General features: G+C 41.1%; 1 protein-coding gene across 2 annotated transcripts in view; it reads right to left on the minus strand.

The window, feature by feature from the left end:
* The window catches only part of FAM168B (family with sequence similarity 168 member B), a 41,055-nt gene that overhangs the window by 13,688 nt on the left and 8,953 nt on the right, over positions 1 to 18,414 (minus strand). Inside the window, exons 2-3 of one of the 2 annotated variants that reach the window (XM_027554459.1) lie at positions 17,243 to 17,323; positions 9,227 to 9,310 (exon numbers count right to left, since the gene is read on the minus strand). In XM_027554459.1, the coding sequence (XP_027410260.1) occupies positions 9,227 to 9,310; positions 17,243 to 17,312 (154 nt within the window). In that variant the 5' untranslated portion in view covers positions 17,313 to 17,323. Of the gene's footprint in view, positions 1 to 9,226; positions 9,311 to 16,352; positions 16,487 to 17,242; positions 17,324 to 18,414 lie in introns of those variants that run through there. The other variant, XM_027554463.1, reaches the window with a different exon arrangement.

Below are 18,414 nucleotides of genomic sequence, written 5' to 3' on the forward strand. Positions count from 1 at the left end.
ATCACTAAAAGAACTAATTATATGATTTTCTTTGGTCTGAACAAATCCCTTTTTATACTGCTCTTTATGGCAGACTATATAGCATGAGTCAGAAATTTCAAAAAATAAAAAATAAAAAAATAACAGCTCCTAATCAGAGAAGGAAATGAGACACTGGTGCCTGGTGGACACATTCATGACCAGTCACAGTGATAGAAGCACTGTATCAGGGCAGAGTGTTTATTCATCACCAACATCAGCTGCCATGCTCAGGGCCAACAGAGCCCATCAGAGAAGGTCCAGCCCTCTTGAAAAGGTGCCGACTTCAGGGGAAAAGCACAGGCAAAGAGAACACCACCAGAGCAGCACTGACACAGTCCTGGCAGACAAAAGCAGGAGCAGGCGGTCTCAAGAATGGAAGGCTGCGAGTGAAGGCAAAGTATGTCTGGATAGCTTCCTCTTCCCAGAACTAACCACTCCTTCCCATTTCTCAAAACCATGCAGCAGCGACATACTTGAGTTAGTAACTCACAGAACACTGCTAAACAAGGTCCCAATGGCCTGAATTAAGAGACCCTCACAGGAGTCACTGAACTTATATCTGACCAAAAGGATACCAGCTTTTTATAAAAATGTCAGACAATCAGAACAGTCACAGAATTGCATATTTTGAGAACAAGTGCTAAGACTTCAAACTTGAAAATCACATTCAGAACCTCTGGGGCTAGCCAGTTTTCATAGGTTGACAAGAACCAGCAAGGCCCCCCCTTCTTCACTGTACGATTAAAAAATATCTATGACATAGATGTAACAACTGGAAATATAAATACTGACTGTAGTATTTGATACCAGAGAAGGCAATGGCACCCCACTCCAGTACTCTTGCCTGGAAAATCCCATGGATGGAGGAGCCTGGTAGGCTGCAGTCCATGGGGTCGCTAAGAGTTGGACACAACTGAGCGACTTCCCTTTCACTTTTCACTTTCATACATTGGAGAAGGAAATGGCAACCCACTCCAGTGTTCTTGCCTGGAGAATCCCAGGGACAGGGGAGCCTGGTGGGCTTCCGTCTATGGGTCGCACATAGTCGGACACGACTGAAACAACTTAGCAGCAGCAGCAGCAGTATTCGATACTATTCAAGAATTAATGTTATTTTTTAGGTGTGGTGATACATATTTTAAATTCATCATTTAAAGATAATACTGTAAAACTGATGAATATGATGTCTTGAGATTGGCTTCAAATAACACAGGGGAAACTGATGGGAATACAGATGGAAAAAAAACACCTAGAAGCTATTAGCTGCTAAGGCCAGGGCATGGGCAGATGGATCCCATACTATTGTGTACTTAGGTATGTTGTAACTGCTGAGGGTTAGGGTGTGGGTAAGCAGAAATCATACTGCTGTGTACTTATGTGTTTTTGTATTAGAAAATTTTCACAATAAAAGGTTTTTCAAAGTGTTTTACAAAGGTGAAGTAAACTTATGGATTAAAACAGACGAGACATAATGAATTCAACTTTTTTAACAAATTCAACATGTAAATTTTGAATAGATCTTGTTTCCAATTTTTTGTTAAATTTTTAGGACAACTGGGCAAATTTAAATATGAGCTATCAAATAACTGAGAGAATTACAGCTTCTAAGTATGATAACTATCCTGGGCATGCAGTGGAATGTCTTCATTATGTTAAGGGCCATACTGAAGGACAAAAGCCTAAAAGACTGTAACTCTGAGCTGGTTCGGAACACACACACTCTCTTATACGGTAGATAAAGCTCGCGTGGCGCAATGGTGACTGCTGAGTCTCAGTGCTGGATATTACGGATTCACTGTATCGTTCACTCTATTATTCTGTATATTTGAAAATGTTCTGTAGGAAAATAAAGTGAAAAAAACAATGCCTTCAGATAGTGGCACACAGCTGAGAGAGGATCTAAGAAAACGCCCCAGGAAACAACAGTCATGCAGGAGCTACAGGGACAAGGAGGGAAGCAAGCAGAGGTCCGCCACTACTAAGAAGTGAACACAAAAGGTTGCTGAGCCTTTAGGAAGACCATGATTCAGGACGGCATGGTCTTTAGCAATCTGATCTGAAAAATAACCTGATCTGATTAGCTACAAAAGCAAATAAAGGTAAAATATGCCAATGGTCAATACATACAGCCAACATTCTATAGAAAGGCACAGCTCTACAGGACAAACTATTTCATAAACAGAGTAGAAAACTGAGAAACCGTCTGAGGAAGTGAAAACACAAGCAACACGTCCATGACCTGAAAGAAAGATTAGGAGGAAAGAGCCTCTAAGAAACTATTCAATATTCAATACTGAATATTCAAAGTTCAATATTCCTAATAAGAAAGTCCATGACCATTTTGTTACTATTCACTTCAGCAAAAGCCTGAAGCTTGGACTGAAGAGAAAAAGGAAGCTGTCCACCTAAATAAGCCTCAAGGACACACAAGTATAAAGCAAAGCTAGGAAGATCTAAGTACACACCCCTCCAGAGCCTGAGCCCTCTGACTCGGAAGCACTCTTTTGCCCCACCACACCCACTGAATCAACAACAGGCCAACATAAGATGTCAAGTTTTTTTTAAGAGATGCTAGAGGCCTACTGTGGCAGAGGTCCATCAGCTGGCCTGAGGTCTCTTACTCACCTGAAGTGTCCTTTTTAACACCTGCCTCATATGTACATTTTTCTGAAGATAAAAAGATGACTAATGATGTATTTAAAATGTGCACATCTCATATGTGTATATTTCACCTAAAATCAAAACCTAAAAGAACTGTAAACAAATACAAACAATATGCACACTGAAATGCAAGGGGTAAAGTGTATCAACATCCACAGCTTAGTTCAAAACACATGAAAAAACAAGGCACACTTCAGGATGGACAGAGTAAAATGTTTAATTTTAAAAGTTGATTTTAAAGTTTAACTGTAGAACCCTGACAGTCCATTTATTGATGTTCACTGAGTTTTTTCCAGCTTCTCTGTATATTGGAAAAACAGTCACCCACTATTTCTGCTAATTATAACAACAATTTCTAACTGCTGATAATATATATATTATCCTACTGCTTATTCTTATAACTGTGAACTATGTCCTAAACTTAGAAATTGATTTTGGCTTTTCATATGGGCACAAATATTACATCACTTTCTATCCAACACTGAAGACAAATCAATTTCAAGGGATGCAAACATGTCTCTCAGTCAATTAAAAACCAAATGTGTGTAGACACATTCCTTTTTCTTTTATATAGCACTAGATTCATTGTGTCACAACAACCTCAACAGGAGTCTTACAAACTTAAAATTAAAAAATACAAATAAACACATATACATCTCATAATATCAAAAACAGACAAAGCCTTTGTGAAACAATTTTTAGATGTGCCAATGATTCATAATGCAAAACCAAATACATTCATCGCTTGGTCTTTCAAAAACAGTGAACAGCTTTCCACATGCTCCTTTCCTAGAGATCATTCATAAGGATGCCACACAGAGCACACACTAATCACAGCCTTGCCCCTCCTCACTCTCAGGAGACACACACTGCCACGGGCTGACCTCTCTGGGCAGAACTCATGCACAGACAGGGCCACAGCTCTCCAACTGTGAACTCTGAGGGGCAGAAGCTTTCTACTTGGAAACAGATCATTTTCCCCCCAAAGTACTGCATACCACACATATTTCATATAAGAACTTTCTAAGTATAAGACATTTACTTAGGAAATATGGAAATTCAGAAACATAGAACATGTAAAGAGGAAAAACCTGCACCAAACACAGCATCATGAAATTTCAGAACCCAGAGACAGAGCACTAAAGATAAGCCCAGCTCAGTCCACCAAGCATCAGAAAGACACTGGGTCTTCCTGGGGGTCCAGTGGTTAAGAATCCACCTGCCGATGCAGGGGTCAGAGGTTCAATCCCTGGTCCAGGAAGATCCCACATGCAGAGCACCTATAGCGCCTATGCCGCAACTGCTGAAGCCGCGCCCTACAGCCTGTGCTCCACAGGAGCAGCCACCAAGATGAGGGCCCCGGGCACCACCGTGAAGAGCAGCCCCGCTCGCTGCGACCAGAGCAGCCCGTGCGCACCAACCAAGACCTAGCGCAGCCAATAAAGACATAGCATGTTCTTAAAAAGATAATGACATTCTCAATGGCAACAACAAAACTGGCAAATAATTCAGCAATGTTCCCAAAATTCTAAGGGGAAATAACTGTTAGCCTAGAATTCTATATCCAGACAAACAAACCATGAACTGTGAGTGCAGAATAAATCATTTTCAGACATGAAAGATCTCCAAACTATGATTTTCTAATATTCTCTTGAGAGATTACTGAACAAAGATCCTCCACTAACACCAAGGAATAAACTAAAAAAGTAGACAAAGAATCAAGTGGAAGGGAAGAGGCGCAAACTCCCTGGGATGATGGAGGAGAAAGACCCAGGGTAAGCCCCAGAGGACAAGCAGCCAAGGCCAGAAGATGAGAGAAGGTTTCAAAAAGATATCACCAAGAGGGGAAAACCCTCATGGCCTAAAAAGCTGAGAAGAGATTCCACACCTGGGCGGAAGTAGAGGATTTAATTAACTATGTAGTTACAGAAATCTAGGGAAGAAAAAAGTAACTGCAGAAGAAAACAGCCACACATTCACAGCAGTGTGCAATGCTGATATGGTCACAGCAAGAGAGAGAGGGTGGGAGCTACTCTCCAGTTGCAGTGCACAGGCTTCTCACTGCAGGGGCTTCTCCTGTTGCAGGGCACAGGCTCTAGGGCGCTTGGGCTTCAGTAGTTACAACATGTGGGCTCAAGAGTTTCTGCTCTCAGGCTCAGAGCACAGGCTCAACAGTTGTGGCGCACAGGCTTAGTTGCTTCACAGCATGTGGGGTGTTCCCAGATCAGAGATCCAACCCATATTCTCCTGCAGTGGTAGGTGGATTCTTCATCACTGAGTCACCAGGGAAGCCCTATCCATTTTAAATACAACAATGTGTACGTCCGTTCCAAACTCCCTAATTATCCCTTCCCCACATCAACCATAAGTTCAAAGTGGAGCTTAATTTTTAAACAAATCTGGGATCTTACTTCATGGACATAATTCTGAGTTTAAAAAGAAAAAAAGCAGAATATCATAAAGCATTTTCACTTATTTAATATCCCTCTCAAACAAAAGACAGACCAGTTAAACACTGAAACAAACCAACAGTTTAATCAAACCATTACTTTACTAGGTAGATCTGCACTTACACATAACTATTTGCATACTGATCTCAATTTTAAGCTTCTTTCTATTATACTGCCAAACTGTCCTCCAAACATGTTTCCCTAATTTATCCACCACTAAGCCATGCATGGAAGCAATCACAGAAGCCTTTGCATCACTCTTAGCGATGTTTTCATCTTGTAAAAAGACATTGCCAATGTAATATCTAAATCTTACCTCTTACAAAGAGCTTACTACAAAAAACTGAATGTTTTCTTGATGATCAATGCAAATATGATGTTAGTTACAGATACTGCTGGCTGTAAATGGGAGTAGAAAAGAATCCTGAATGTGTGCCTGAATGTGCCTTGGGAGTATGATTGCATGCTTACTGCTAGAATCCTCAAATAACATAGCTGAGGAGATATGATGATTCATTAAATAAATGCCAAAAATGAAACATCTTTCCCAGGAGTGACACAGTCAGGATTTGCGCCACATCTTGTTAACACAACAGCCTGAACGCTTTCCAATATTGTTCTGATTCCAAAAATGGACATTCCTCTCCGGATGCACATGTATTCAGCTTACTGTGCTTGTTCATGAGAATGCAATTAATATCACCCTCATCTCCAGATTCTGAGTAATGGAATCTTTCAGCAAAAGACACGACATCTCATTCTCTAAACCCTCCCTGTGTCACACTTCTAAGAACTAAGACATAAACAGTGTTGGGGCTGCAAAAGTGCTTTAAAGGCCACATACATATACACACTCCATATACTACACATCAGCTTTGTCTAAAAATCTGGTGGTGAGAGAACCAGAAGACTGAGAAAGCAGCAGAAATGGAGAAAAAATTTAGTTTTTTTACAGTGACAAATTTTTACTTAATCAACAGATAAGAAAAAAGGCCCACTAAAAAAGGAAATTTAAAAATTCAAGTTATAAAAATACTGAGAGGATCTCAGAAAAAGAAGGGATACAGGTGTAGCCCAGACTCCAGTCAGGTGGCTAAAAGCACTCGACAGGACACTGGTGGGGCTTTCAAAGTACCATTTATTTTTTTTGCAAATTTTACACACATCTTTATTCCCAGCATCTCCTAACAATCTGAAGATCTGGCAATGCTGGGCCAGCAGTGTGGCAGTTGACAACCATCCAGCACTCAGCAGGGGACACCCATTCAAACCAGGCAGGTCCTCTTGGCAGCCACCATGCCCATCACGCCCACTACTCCCCCCTGCAGGCCCCACTTCTGGGTTAGAGGAACAGCTTGAGAGCAGTCTTGGAAAGAAAGGACCCGGTTCTCTACAAGAAGGAAGAGGAATGGCAGCTGTTCTACAGGTTGGCAAGAGGAGAAAGCTATCAGACAGCAGTACCCGCCCTGTACACACCAAACCTTCTCCTCAGGGGAGCACTTCATACCTGCAGGCCAAGCAAAGCAGTCTGACCAGCTGCAAATAAACCTGAGGCTCTTTTTGTAAAAGAGTAAGAAAAAACTGGAAGCTTTTAGTACATTTTTACATTAACTTGTACCACAGAGAAAATGAGTACAAGTGAGCTACACTGGAGAATTCTAGAACAATGACATTTTCTGGAGGTCTCCAGCATGATCACATATAGTAGAAAAACTAGTACTTATGCAAAACATAACTTCAATTCATTCCTACCACCATATAGAAAAATTAGCCTAAAATGGATCATATATCTAAAAGTAAAATCTAAAACTGTAAAACTTCTAGAAGAAAACTGTTGTGATGTTGGGTTAGGCAAAGATGTCTTAGAAATGATACCAAAATCATGATCCATAAAAGAACAAAATGATAAACTGAACTTCGTTAAATTTTAAACCTCCTGCTCTTTTAAAGATGATGTTGAGACTGAAAAGAGCCACTGACTATGAAAAAATATTCGCAAATCATGTATCTGATAAAGAACTCTCAAACCCAATAAGAAAACAAACTTAAAAACAGACAAGCAGAAAAAGATGTACACAGTTAACCAAAGTCAAATGGCAAACAGGCACATGAAACAAGGTTTGATATTATTAGTCATTAGATAAGTTCAAGTTAAAACTACATTAACGTATCACTACATATTCACTAGCATGTCTAAAATGAAAAAGAATGACTACCAAGTATTGGCAAAGACATAAAGGCATTTGAACTCTCCTCCACTGCTGGTGGCAGCATACAATGTCACAACCCCTTTGGAAGATAGTTTGGCAGTTTCTTATAAAGTTAAATGTATACCTACCTGCCTGAAGTATTTATTAAGAGAAATGAAAGTTTATGTTCATATAAACAATGTACACAAATATTCATAGCAGTTTCATTTGTGACAGCCCCAAACTGCAAACAAGCCAAATGTTCATCAACTGGTGAATGAATAATCAATTAGTGGTATTTCTGTACAATGGAACAACAATAAGAAATGAACTACTGATATAAACTACAACATGGATGTCAAAAATTGTGCTGAATGAAAGCCAGCACCCTCCAAAATACATTTTATATGATTTACTTATACAAAATTTTAGATTAACTACAAGTGATCTGCAGTGAGGGAAAACAGAGGAGCTACTTCCCGGAGCCTAGGCAAGGTCACAAAGGAGCAGGAGGAAACTTCTGGGGATGAGCAGTGAGTGAACACACGAAACTGAAAGGATGCCACGCCCTGCATCGAGCGCCCTGCAAATGCATGTAGTTACTGAGAGGCAGTCACACCTGCAGACAGCTGTGCTTACACAGTTAAGCCAGATAAGATGGCTTACAAAAGGAGATGGTAGTACCACTCAGCGGTTAAAGAATCCAGTGAGTAGTAACAGGGAAAAACACTGCTTCATCCCAGGGAAGGGATGTTCCCTTACAGATCCCAAAAGATGGCATGAAGTAGCAGGTATTCTAGTCCAGGTGTAAGAGAAAGAGTGCGAATAAAAGCCATGCAAAAACAAAAGAAAAATATTGTTTTGGAAAGAACAGGTCAATGTGGCAAAGACCTAGGAATTTTAAATTGGAGACTAGGCTTCACTGTGTCTTAAGAGTCATGGGAAATCGACCTGCAAACATTACTCTGGTATAAAGCCAAGGAACACAAAGTCAAGGAGAGAAACCTTGGAAGCAAGAAGACCAAGCCAAGAAGGTCTTTCTTTGGGTGTGAGCTACAAGGCGAACAAAGGCAGTAAGGATGGGATTGGAATGGGACACATGGGCAGAAGGAAGGAAGAATTTTATGATTATCCAACCAAGAACTCAGGACAAGGACACTGCTGCTGTCTCCTCTTCTGTCAAGTTAACTACGTGAGGCTACGGGTTCCAAGGGACAAAGGCGCACCCCAGCAGACTCAGGAGGCTGAGCCTTTGGGTCGGAGTGTAGGCCACCACAGTTGCAGCAGCATCACAAAGTCCATTCTGGGGGAATAAAGCCTGGAATGAGCCAACACCAAAATGAAGGCTCACAGAGGAAAGTCCCGTTTAAGAAAAACTGTCTTTACAAGGTCCAGACTCAAACAAATTCCACTTTCACCTGTACCACTGATTTCTAAAATCTGAAAATATTCTTATGGACCTTACACAGAAAGTAAGACTTTCTTTTAAAACCATAATCAAAGTGCTAAAGTACTAGAGAGAGATCAGTTATCTCTAGAAATGTTAGCAACATGGAAATTCTACCCATTAAAATGGCAGGATGATCTTTAGTCTCTAGTAATCAACACTATTTCATAAATACATACAAAGTCTGGCACAAACAGTTACTCGTACCAAGCTATGACTGGAATGAAGTTCTGTGTTGTGGAAGGATATCTGAAATGCAATATACAAAGCTTTAAATGCAAAAAGAATTAACTTTTTATTCTACTTATCAAGAAGCCTAATCCTATGAACCAAGAAATCAATACAAACCCCAAATTCCAATTCTATAACCACTCTTCTTGAAATTCATCCCCATTACATTCTCCCACAGTCACATTAACAAAACACTTTTGCCACCCAGCACATGTGGGCTTGCATACCTGCTTGGAAGGTAGGATTCGCTCCAGGGTACATGTTGGGGGAGTAGGCAGGAGCTGCTGCTGCATAGCCCATTGGGAAACCAGCTGGAGAAAAATAAAGAACAGTGTGATTTTAAAACCAGGGCTCCCAAAGACCTGACTGTCCTCACCTTCTTCACCACAACTCCCAGACTGAGCTCGGGAGCCCAAAAGCACGTGGGTACTCAGCAGGCTGCCTCTAGTCGTCTCCTCTCCTCAGAGTTGTGATGGGTCACGATCATAAACATGTCATTTAAACCTATGAGTAAATGCTTACAACTTTCTATAACTGAAAACATTTGACAGAAATGGAATTAAATGAAGAAGGAAAAACAAAAACCCAAAATGAAGTCAGAAAACTCACAATATTTCTGGCAGCTTTACTCTAGAGTTTATTCACATAATTCATTACTTAGCAAGATTAATAAGAGCGCTAAGAGCTTCATGCACTAAAGAGGCTCTAACCATATACATACACATGGAACTGGGAAAAATCCAACCTCACAATCCATTTGCAAGCAACCTGACTTTTATTAACACAAATGAGGGATCCTTAATATGACTAAATTATAACCACTTATCAATCATGTGAACACAAAAGAAATTTTAGTCAAAACCAGAGGGGCCTCAGTTATCTGCTCTAGGGCCCTCATAGTTCAGCTGGACCCAGTTACGAGTCACTGGGGCACTACAGGGCACAGAGCCAAGGTCTGCTAGACTTCACTAGCGACACAACTAGCTGTGAGGAGCTATAATCCCTCCAGGAAATTCTAATTTGCAGGGCTCCAGTCAACAAGGCAGAGAACCACTGTCCCTTCCTGTTCCTGCCCACGGTGCTGGCCACAGAACTGTCCTCCTGAAAATGCCCCTTGGCAAGCACCGTAAACTATCTCCAACATCTACTCTACCTCCCTTCTGGCACACAGGGGCTGGAAAGCTAAATACTGCGCTCCTCTCTTGCAAGAAATTGGAAGTGATCTCAAATCCTAATCACTTCATGAAAACAAAACCTTCAGAATAGCAAAAAATACCATTAGCTGAGTAAAAAAGACAGCTTTTCACAAGAAACATACTTGCAAATTATTTAGACAATGGGCAAATACACTTAATATGTAAATAATTTTTAAAGTTAAAAGAAAAATAGAAAAAAACAACCAACAGAAGACATGAACAGAGAGAACTGCCAACCACATTGCTAACTTCAGACTGGAGAAAATCCAAAAGGAGACAACACACTCTGCTGGCAAGGCTGTGGGGTAACAACAGACTCACACACTTCTGGTAGGAATACAAAGCAGTAGGATTTTTTCCTAGTACCTTTAAAATTACATTTGCATTAGAAGATGTAGTATATATACTATGAAATATTACTCAGCCACTAAAAGAATGAAATAATGCCATTTGCAGCAACATAGACGGACCCAGAAATCATCATACTAAGTGAAGCAAGACAAAGACAAGTAACATGGGGTATTTGTTTTATGTGGAATCTTAAAAAAAAAATGATATAAATGAACTTATTTACAGAACAGCAACAGACTCACAGACTTCGAGAAGAACGTATGGTAAACAAGAGTAAAGTTGGTGCTATATTTAAAACTGATAACCAACAAGAACCTACTATATAGCACAGGGAACTCAGCTCAATATTCTGTCATAACCTAAATGGGAAAAGAATTTGAAAAAGGATACATGTACATGTATAACTGAATCACTCTGCTGTAGACCTGAAACTAACACAACAATGCTAATCAACTATACTCCAATATAAAAGTTAAAAACATTTTTTTAAGAATAACAGGAAAAAAATTACATCTGCATGCACTCGCTCCCCTGGCCATTTCACCTCAAGGAATCCACCCTGAAGATAATTTCCTCAAACACAATCCACTACAGTATTACTGGAATAGCAAAATCCTTCAAACAAAATCCTTCATATCCATCCAAAGAACTGGTTGAATTAAACTATGAAAACCCCACAAGTTGCAGGCTTATGCAGCAGTACTACATAAAACACAAAGAACAAGGCAAACCTTTGTGAGCTGACAGGGAACAATGACTAAGTTGACAAAGCAAAGCGAACACCAGCACCTGCACCTCTATTCCAGAAGCCTACTCAGCCTCAAGGAGGAAGGAGGCTGACAGCGTTCAGCAGCAGCACACTCTCGGCCACTTCTGCCTGCTGAGACCTCCCCTGCCGAAGCTACCGCAGGGCTCCTCACCGAGCCAGCTGACACTGCACACAGGCACCACGGTCCTGAGGCCCCCTCCCCAGTGCTGCTTCCACCCACCAGATCCTTCACAAGTGTCATCCACCACAGTGATGTCTGCACTCCTAATTCCATCTCAGTGTACAACACCCTTTATGTAACAAAGGAGAAATTAGAATATATGGACACAGTTGGCCTGGGGGCATGATATGACTGAATGTCAAAGTGCCCTCCAAAATTTATTTTTTGAAACTCTAAAAAAAAAAAAAGAAACTCTAATCCCCAGTGTGGTGGTATTTGGGGAAACTCAATTGTAGTCATTTTACAACATATACATACATTAAATCATCACATACACTTTAAAAAAAGTGCTGTACAAACTAAATACATACAATTTTTTTTCTTATCAATCATACCTCAAATGGGGAGGGAAGACATCAACTGGACCACCTATACTTTTTAATACACCATGTATTACATTCCATGAAAAAAATACTAGAAATAGTAAGGCATAGGACCATATATGAGTGAAAAAGAAAAAAAAAGATAAACTGATAACAGACCACAGATCCAGAGACTGCAACGTGGTCTTTAAAATAACTCTGTATTTCTTACTCTGAAAAGTAGACCTCAGGTTCGCTTTAAGCTGCTGCAGCTGTTTAGGAGACTTGTGCACAGTGTCTAAGTCTTTGGTCCCTCATCTTGCCCCTGCCCTCCACCAGCCAGGCTTGCTCCACCAGTAACCTACAAGTCCAGGGGGAATCTGGGAGCAGGAGCTGCAGAGGACCTGGAGCTGCAGCAACCCTCCTCCTGAAGTTGAGGGGGGTGCCCTGTGCAAGGTCCCAGGGCTGCACCCACAGTGCTGAGACTCAGTCTCCTAACCTTACAGTAGTAGCAGTAGCGTTACTCGCTCAGTCATGTCCAACTCTTCGTGGCACAGACTGTAGCCCGCCAGGCTTCTCTGCCCATGGGATTCTCCAGGCAAGAATACTGGAGTGGATTGCCATTCCCTTCTCCAGAGGATCTTTCCAACCCAGGAATCCAACCCAGCTGGTCTCCTGCACTGCAAGCAGATTCTTTACCATCTGGGCTACAGGGAAGACTATCTACCTTACAGTAGGTTTCAGTAATATTTAACTGAATCTCAGGCTCTAGGGATTAAAACTGGTCCATAGGCTCATGGAACCCTTGATTCAGCCAAGTCCCTCTGTGGTCCTTCCTCTCTTAGATAAAGTACCAGGGAGGAGGAGTCTGAGATGGGACTGGAGGGACCCCTGAAGCGCTGGCCTCAGCTGACTAAGGAGGTTGGGACCCACACTGTCACAGATGCCAGAGGCCTCTTAGGGCAGAGTCCAGGGGGACAGTCAGGAGGTGGTCTCTGTCTCATCAAATGAATATTGATCACCAAAGGGGTAGGGAGCAGGCTGATCCTGCTCCCTAAAAAGATGTGCTCCTTCTTCCCCTTGGTGCGTGAGCTTTAAGGCTCCAGTCACCCACACCCAGCTCTTTCCAGGTCCGACACACCTCTGGCAGTCTTGCAAGTTTGGCTTCCACTTGCAGAACTCCCAAGGCTCCAGGGAGAATCTAGGCTGCAGAGATGGTACCTGGAGGTTCAAGTATAAAAAAGTGCTGCCCCCTTCAGTGCAGAAGTGGAGGGGGAAAGGGTGAATGTAGTAACGGGGTAGGGAAGACAGGGGTGAGTGCCCTAGGAGCCTTTGAGAAAGAAACCCCAATCCCCTCCAACTATCCATTGATGCCATAGGTTTTCAGAGCTTTTGAGAAGAGATGCCTCTTTCCTTACCTCTGTGTTGAAAACTATACAAACCCAACTTTTCATCCTCTTGCTGCTTTGCCAGAATTTTTTTTTTTAATGTTGTTCTTGGCTTACTTGGTTTTCAGTTCCCTAAATAGCAGTTTTGAGCTGTCCAAGCTATTTAAAAGTGTTCTCCTTAAATTGAGACTAAACCCTACTCTTTTGGAAAAACTACCTTCACTTCAGAGGAGATATTCTTTTATTCCCATTCCTCCCTTCCCTGATGGTCCGGCAGCTAAGACTGCACTCCCCATTCAGGGGGTCCAGGTTCTATCCCTGGTGAGGGAACTAGATCCCACATGCTGCAACTAAGACCTGACATAACCTAAATACATTTTTTAAAAAATCAAGCCAGTCAAACAGCTCTGTGAGCACTAAGCAGAATAAACACAAAACATAGTCACGTCTTGTTATTCCACAGGAGAAACATAGATATGTTAACAGCAAGGAGGGAGCAGGGAAATACTAATTTCAAAGAAACAAAAATGACAAAAACCAGAGGACAACACAACTACCTTTAAAGTGCTGAGAGAAAATAACTGCCAACCTAAAACTGTACACTCAGTGTGGCAGGCAAAAAAAAAAAGGAACTCCTAAGAAGAAATATCATCAAATCCCTGGAACCTATAAATGTTACCTTATTTGGGAAAAGGTTCTTTGTCGACATAAGTTAAGGATCTCAAGATACTCATCATAGATTACAGGTGGTGGGGGCCTAAACCCAAGTGTCCACACTGTGAAACATAGATGAGAAGGAAATGATGTAACCATGAAAACAGAAGCCGGGATGATGTGTCCACAAAGCAATCTACGTCTAGGAACGCTGAAAGCTCCAGAAATTTCAAGAAGCAAGAAAGGATTCTCCCCTCCAGCTTCCACAGGGTGTGAGGCCCTGCCATGCCTGGATTTTGGCTTCTGGCTCCCACAACTGTGAGAGAATCAATTTCTATGGTTTTTAAGCCACCATCCTTGTAGCAATTTGTCACAGCAGTCACAGAAAACCAGTACACTCATCAAAAATAGGCTCAAAAATGAAAGCAAAATAAAAACATTTTCACAGAGAAAATTCACTGCTAGCAGACATGCAGTAAGAGTGGGGGAGGCGGGGTAACTAAAGGGATTTATCCCAGTAAAAGGAAAATGATCCCAAACAAAAAACACATAGATACAGAAAGCAATGAAAATAATGTGTGAGTTAATGTTGACTGCACAAAATAAAAACAGTAATGGCTTAAGGCATGGTCAGTTCAGTCGCTCAGTCGTGTCCAACTCTGATATACAAAAGAAGAGAGGGGGCAAAATGTGTTGTAATTGTTAGAGTCATCACTAAATAGTAATTTTTTCAAAAATTAACAGAAAGAAAAATTTAATGTAAAATATTTGGTGAATCCAAAAGAAGAAAAAGAAAGTGAACAAAACAGATACAGGAGCTATGAATTAGAAAACAATAGTAAGATGGTGTATACGAACCCAATTATTGTCATCCCTCAGTATCCCAGGTTCCAGGACATGATACCCCAAATCCACAGGTATGAATGACTGTATGTCAGCTCTCATGTAACTACAATTAGAAGACGTTCCTTTTTACCCATTAAGTGTAAATTTTAGAAAATTATGGACAAGCTTCTCCATCTGCTTGTATTAAAGTACAGAATGGTAAGCATAAAATGGTATAAAGGTACTAAAGTTATCCTAGCCTTAAAATCCTGTAGGCACTTTATTTCGCTGTTTAACTCCAATTTCCATTCAAAATACCTAGAATGGTTACAAGTTTCTATACTGAACTTTTGCTGATCAGAGAGTTTTATCAAAGTCAAGGAGACCAAAATACTAAAAGCAAGGCAAGAGATTGGTATAACTACTAAGTCACTTCAGTCGTGTCCGACTCTGTGCGACCCCATAGACGGCAGCCCACCAGGCTCCCCCGTCCCTGGAATTCTCCAGGCAAGAACACTGGAGTGGGTTGCCATTTCCTTCTCCAATGCGTGAAAGTGAAAAGTGAAAGGAAGTCGCTCAGTCGTGTCTGACTCTTCGAGACCCCATGGACTGCAGCCCACCAGGCTCCTCCATCCATGGGATTCTCCAGGCAAGAGTACTGGAGTGGGTTGCCATTGCCTTCTCCAAGGTATAAAGAAATGAATAAAATAAAGATCAATTAAAAATTTTAAAGACTTAAAGTTTTAGAAATTTCCTTTTAAAGACCAAAAACAAAAAACCCTAAAAAGTACACAGACCTGGTATATGACAGGCAACCAATATTTCATTACATAGTCTATCAGGTAATGCTAACACCATCAAGTTTAACCTATTTCCTGATTTCAGAGCTACACAGGATTCTCTTCAGTAGACTACCTGGAACTCTGCTTAAACTAGTGCAAATACATTAAAGACAGGAGGTCTCACCACTAAATTATTTTTTACCAATTCTAGAAAATCCTGTCACTATTTTCCTTCTAGTCTCTCTACTTAGTCCTTCTGGAGCTTTTAATTCTCCTCAGAACTTCTCATCCTAACACCTCTATTTCGTAACCAGTCTACTTCCCCCTTCCTTCTGCTGCACACTGGCCCCTCCTTTAGCAGTGTTTTGCCTGCGGTTTAACTGGAATTCTGTTCAAATGCTTTTTTTTTTCCATTTAAGTTCCAGTTGGTTCTTTTTGCTATGATTCTTTCTTTTGCATCTTCAATTATTATCAGCAGGCTTGTTTGATGTGGTGTGTACCTGATGTTTTATTCCTGCTATCTATCACGACTGGTGACTCAGACACGATGAACAAAGCACGGTGTTTTACAATGACTCTGACTTACCAGGCAGAACTCTGGGCCACCCACACGACCTAGACTGGGAACGCTGGCCTTCACACAGTTCTGCGTTCGTTGCTGTCAGGTGCTTCAGGGGTAATGCAGCCCAGAGACTACGTTTTTTGTTAGTTTCTCAATTTATGGACCCCTTGGAAGGACAAGTAATTCAAAGCAGAACCCAAAACATCCTTGAATGGTTACAAATTCTTAGAAAAGACTTCTTCCTTCCCAGAGCCCAAGCTGAAATGAACTTCTCTATGGACCCAGTATGGACTGATTTACTTACCTGTCTTATAGGAGTACCACCCTCCGGAGGAATCAGACTGATGAGGGGTTCCACTCCAAATCCCAGCCTTACAAGAGCAGAGACTTCATTTCGTCCCCAAAAGGGTTGCTAAAACCCACAAAGAACAAATGCCCCTAGGGTAGACACATCAACTCAATGGCCAAATACTCTGGTTTTTATGTCACCTTCATATTTAGCTGTAGAAATGGCTTTCTTGCAAAAGTTCAGTTAAACATTTTTGAAATGTTTCTTCAATTTTTCAGGGGTTTTGAGCAACAGGGTTTTAAGAGTATCTGTCCCACCATATTATCTAAACCCAAAATTGTAATGTTACAGACAACTATTCCTTTCATTTAGGGCAACCATTTGCTATTTTTGACCATCAACTCCTATTCTCACAAATTTCACTTCACCCTATTTCAGCCCATGTTTGACTAGCAGGCTTCATTAAGGTGGAGAATGTGGCTCAAGCATAAATTCATCAGTGGACTCCCCTTCCTGATCCAGGGTGCTGGCATGAAGAGAACAAGAAGTCCCACGGGGCCTTCCTATAAAGCCAGATGAAGAGACTCACAGCCAAGGGAGGGGCTGAGCACCACACAACCACAACGGGAAGTGTGACCTGTGTCCCACACTGCGACAACACTGAGGAAGTGAAGCTGAGCACAGGAAGTAAAGAAACCAGACCTAGTCCCTACCCTTGGAACCACCAGATCAGCTCCAACCAAAGCCAGCCCAAGCTCCTGATTTTTCAATTCCATGAGCTGACACATTTTCTTCCTTATCTAAGCCACTTGAGCTGGGTCTGTCCATCAAAAGCATTCTTAATGACATAGAAATGGACCATGTATTCAAAGTTTAATAATGGAAACAAAATTTTACATGCTTACCTGGATAACCAATTCCTTTGGCATTTGCATAGGGTACCCCAGAAGAACCCGGGCTATAAACAGGATTCATGATTTCAAGAACTAAAAAGGGAAAAAAAATGATTTAGCCAAGCATTTTTGTTCTCAGGTTTTTCTCCATCATCAGTCTCAAACAAGCAGGTAGCAAGAGGCCTTTCTCTAATCTATTCTGAAATGTAGAAACAAGGCACTCCATGCTGCTGCTAACCAACAGAGCACAGAAAAGGAATGCCAAAGCCCTAACGGGTACCCACCAGGACACTGTATGCTTTGCTTTATAACTCTCCTGAGTCCATCAGACGCTAAGGGAAAAAAGTGTTCTCCGTGCCCCTGTTTTTCAAAACAGTTAAAAAAAAAAACTATAAATAATCTAAATGTCCTTATTACAGAGAACAGTCTTAACCAGATCTATCCAGAGCATGAAATACCATGCAGCTGCTTTTTTCTTATAAATGATTAAAAACACAGGATGCTACAATGATAATTGGGGTAAAAGGGGAGGCAGTACAATACTGTAATGCAGTGTGATCCCAAATGTGCACCTACACACTGGGCATGCGCACCTCCAGCTCAGACAGAAAACTATCAGGGAGGAGAATAAAGCATGAACCGTGACTGCCTCTAGATGGAGCGGTTTAATGTTCTTTTTGCACCTTTCTCTATTTCTGAAACAACACATTAAATTATATACTTCCTAAAAATAAATAAAATATATGTGTATTTCCTAAAAGAGACAAACTAGCTACAGCAACTGTACTAACCAAATCAATGTTCTATAATTCACAATCTTCTTTGCCTGACAAGTTCAAGAATTTGCACAGCTACAACCATGGTTTTATCCCTTCCTCTGAATTTTATCACCCAATGCATTCTGAAAGTGTGAGCTTATTTAAGACTATTCAGTATTCCTTATCCAGTACGTCAATCACTGACTGACTTGGTAGTAAGGATTAAAGGGATCTTAAATTTAAAAATAAAAACAGCAATGGGGGAGGGGGCAACAGGCATATGGAAACTCTGCACTTTCTGCTCAATTTTGCTCTGACCCGAAAACTGCTCTAAAAAAATTAAGTCTATTTTAAAAGAAAAACAGGCAGTTCTCTGGTGACCTCGCCATTAGAATTCTGGGCTTTCACTGCCACGACCCAGGTTCA

This window comes from Bos indicus x Bos taurus, chromosome 2, assembly GCF_003369695.1.
Source record: "Bos indicus x Bos taurus breed Angus x Brahman F1 hybrid chromosome 2, Bos_hybrid_MaternalHap_v2.0, whole genome shotgun sequence".
NCBI lineage: Eukaryota > Metazoa > Chordata > Mammalia > Artiodactyla > Bovidae > Bos > Bos indicus x Bos taurus.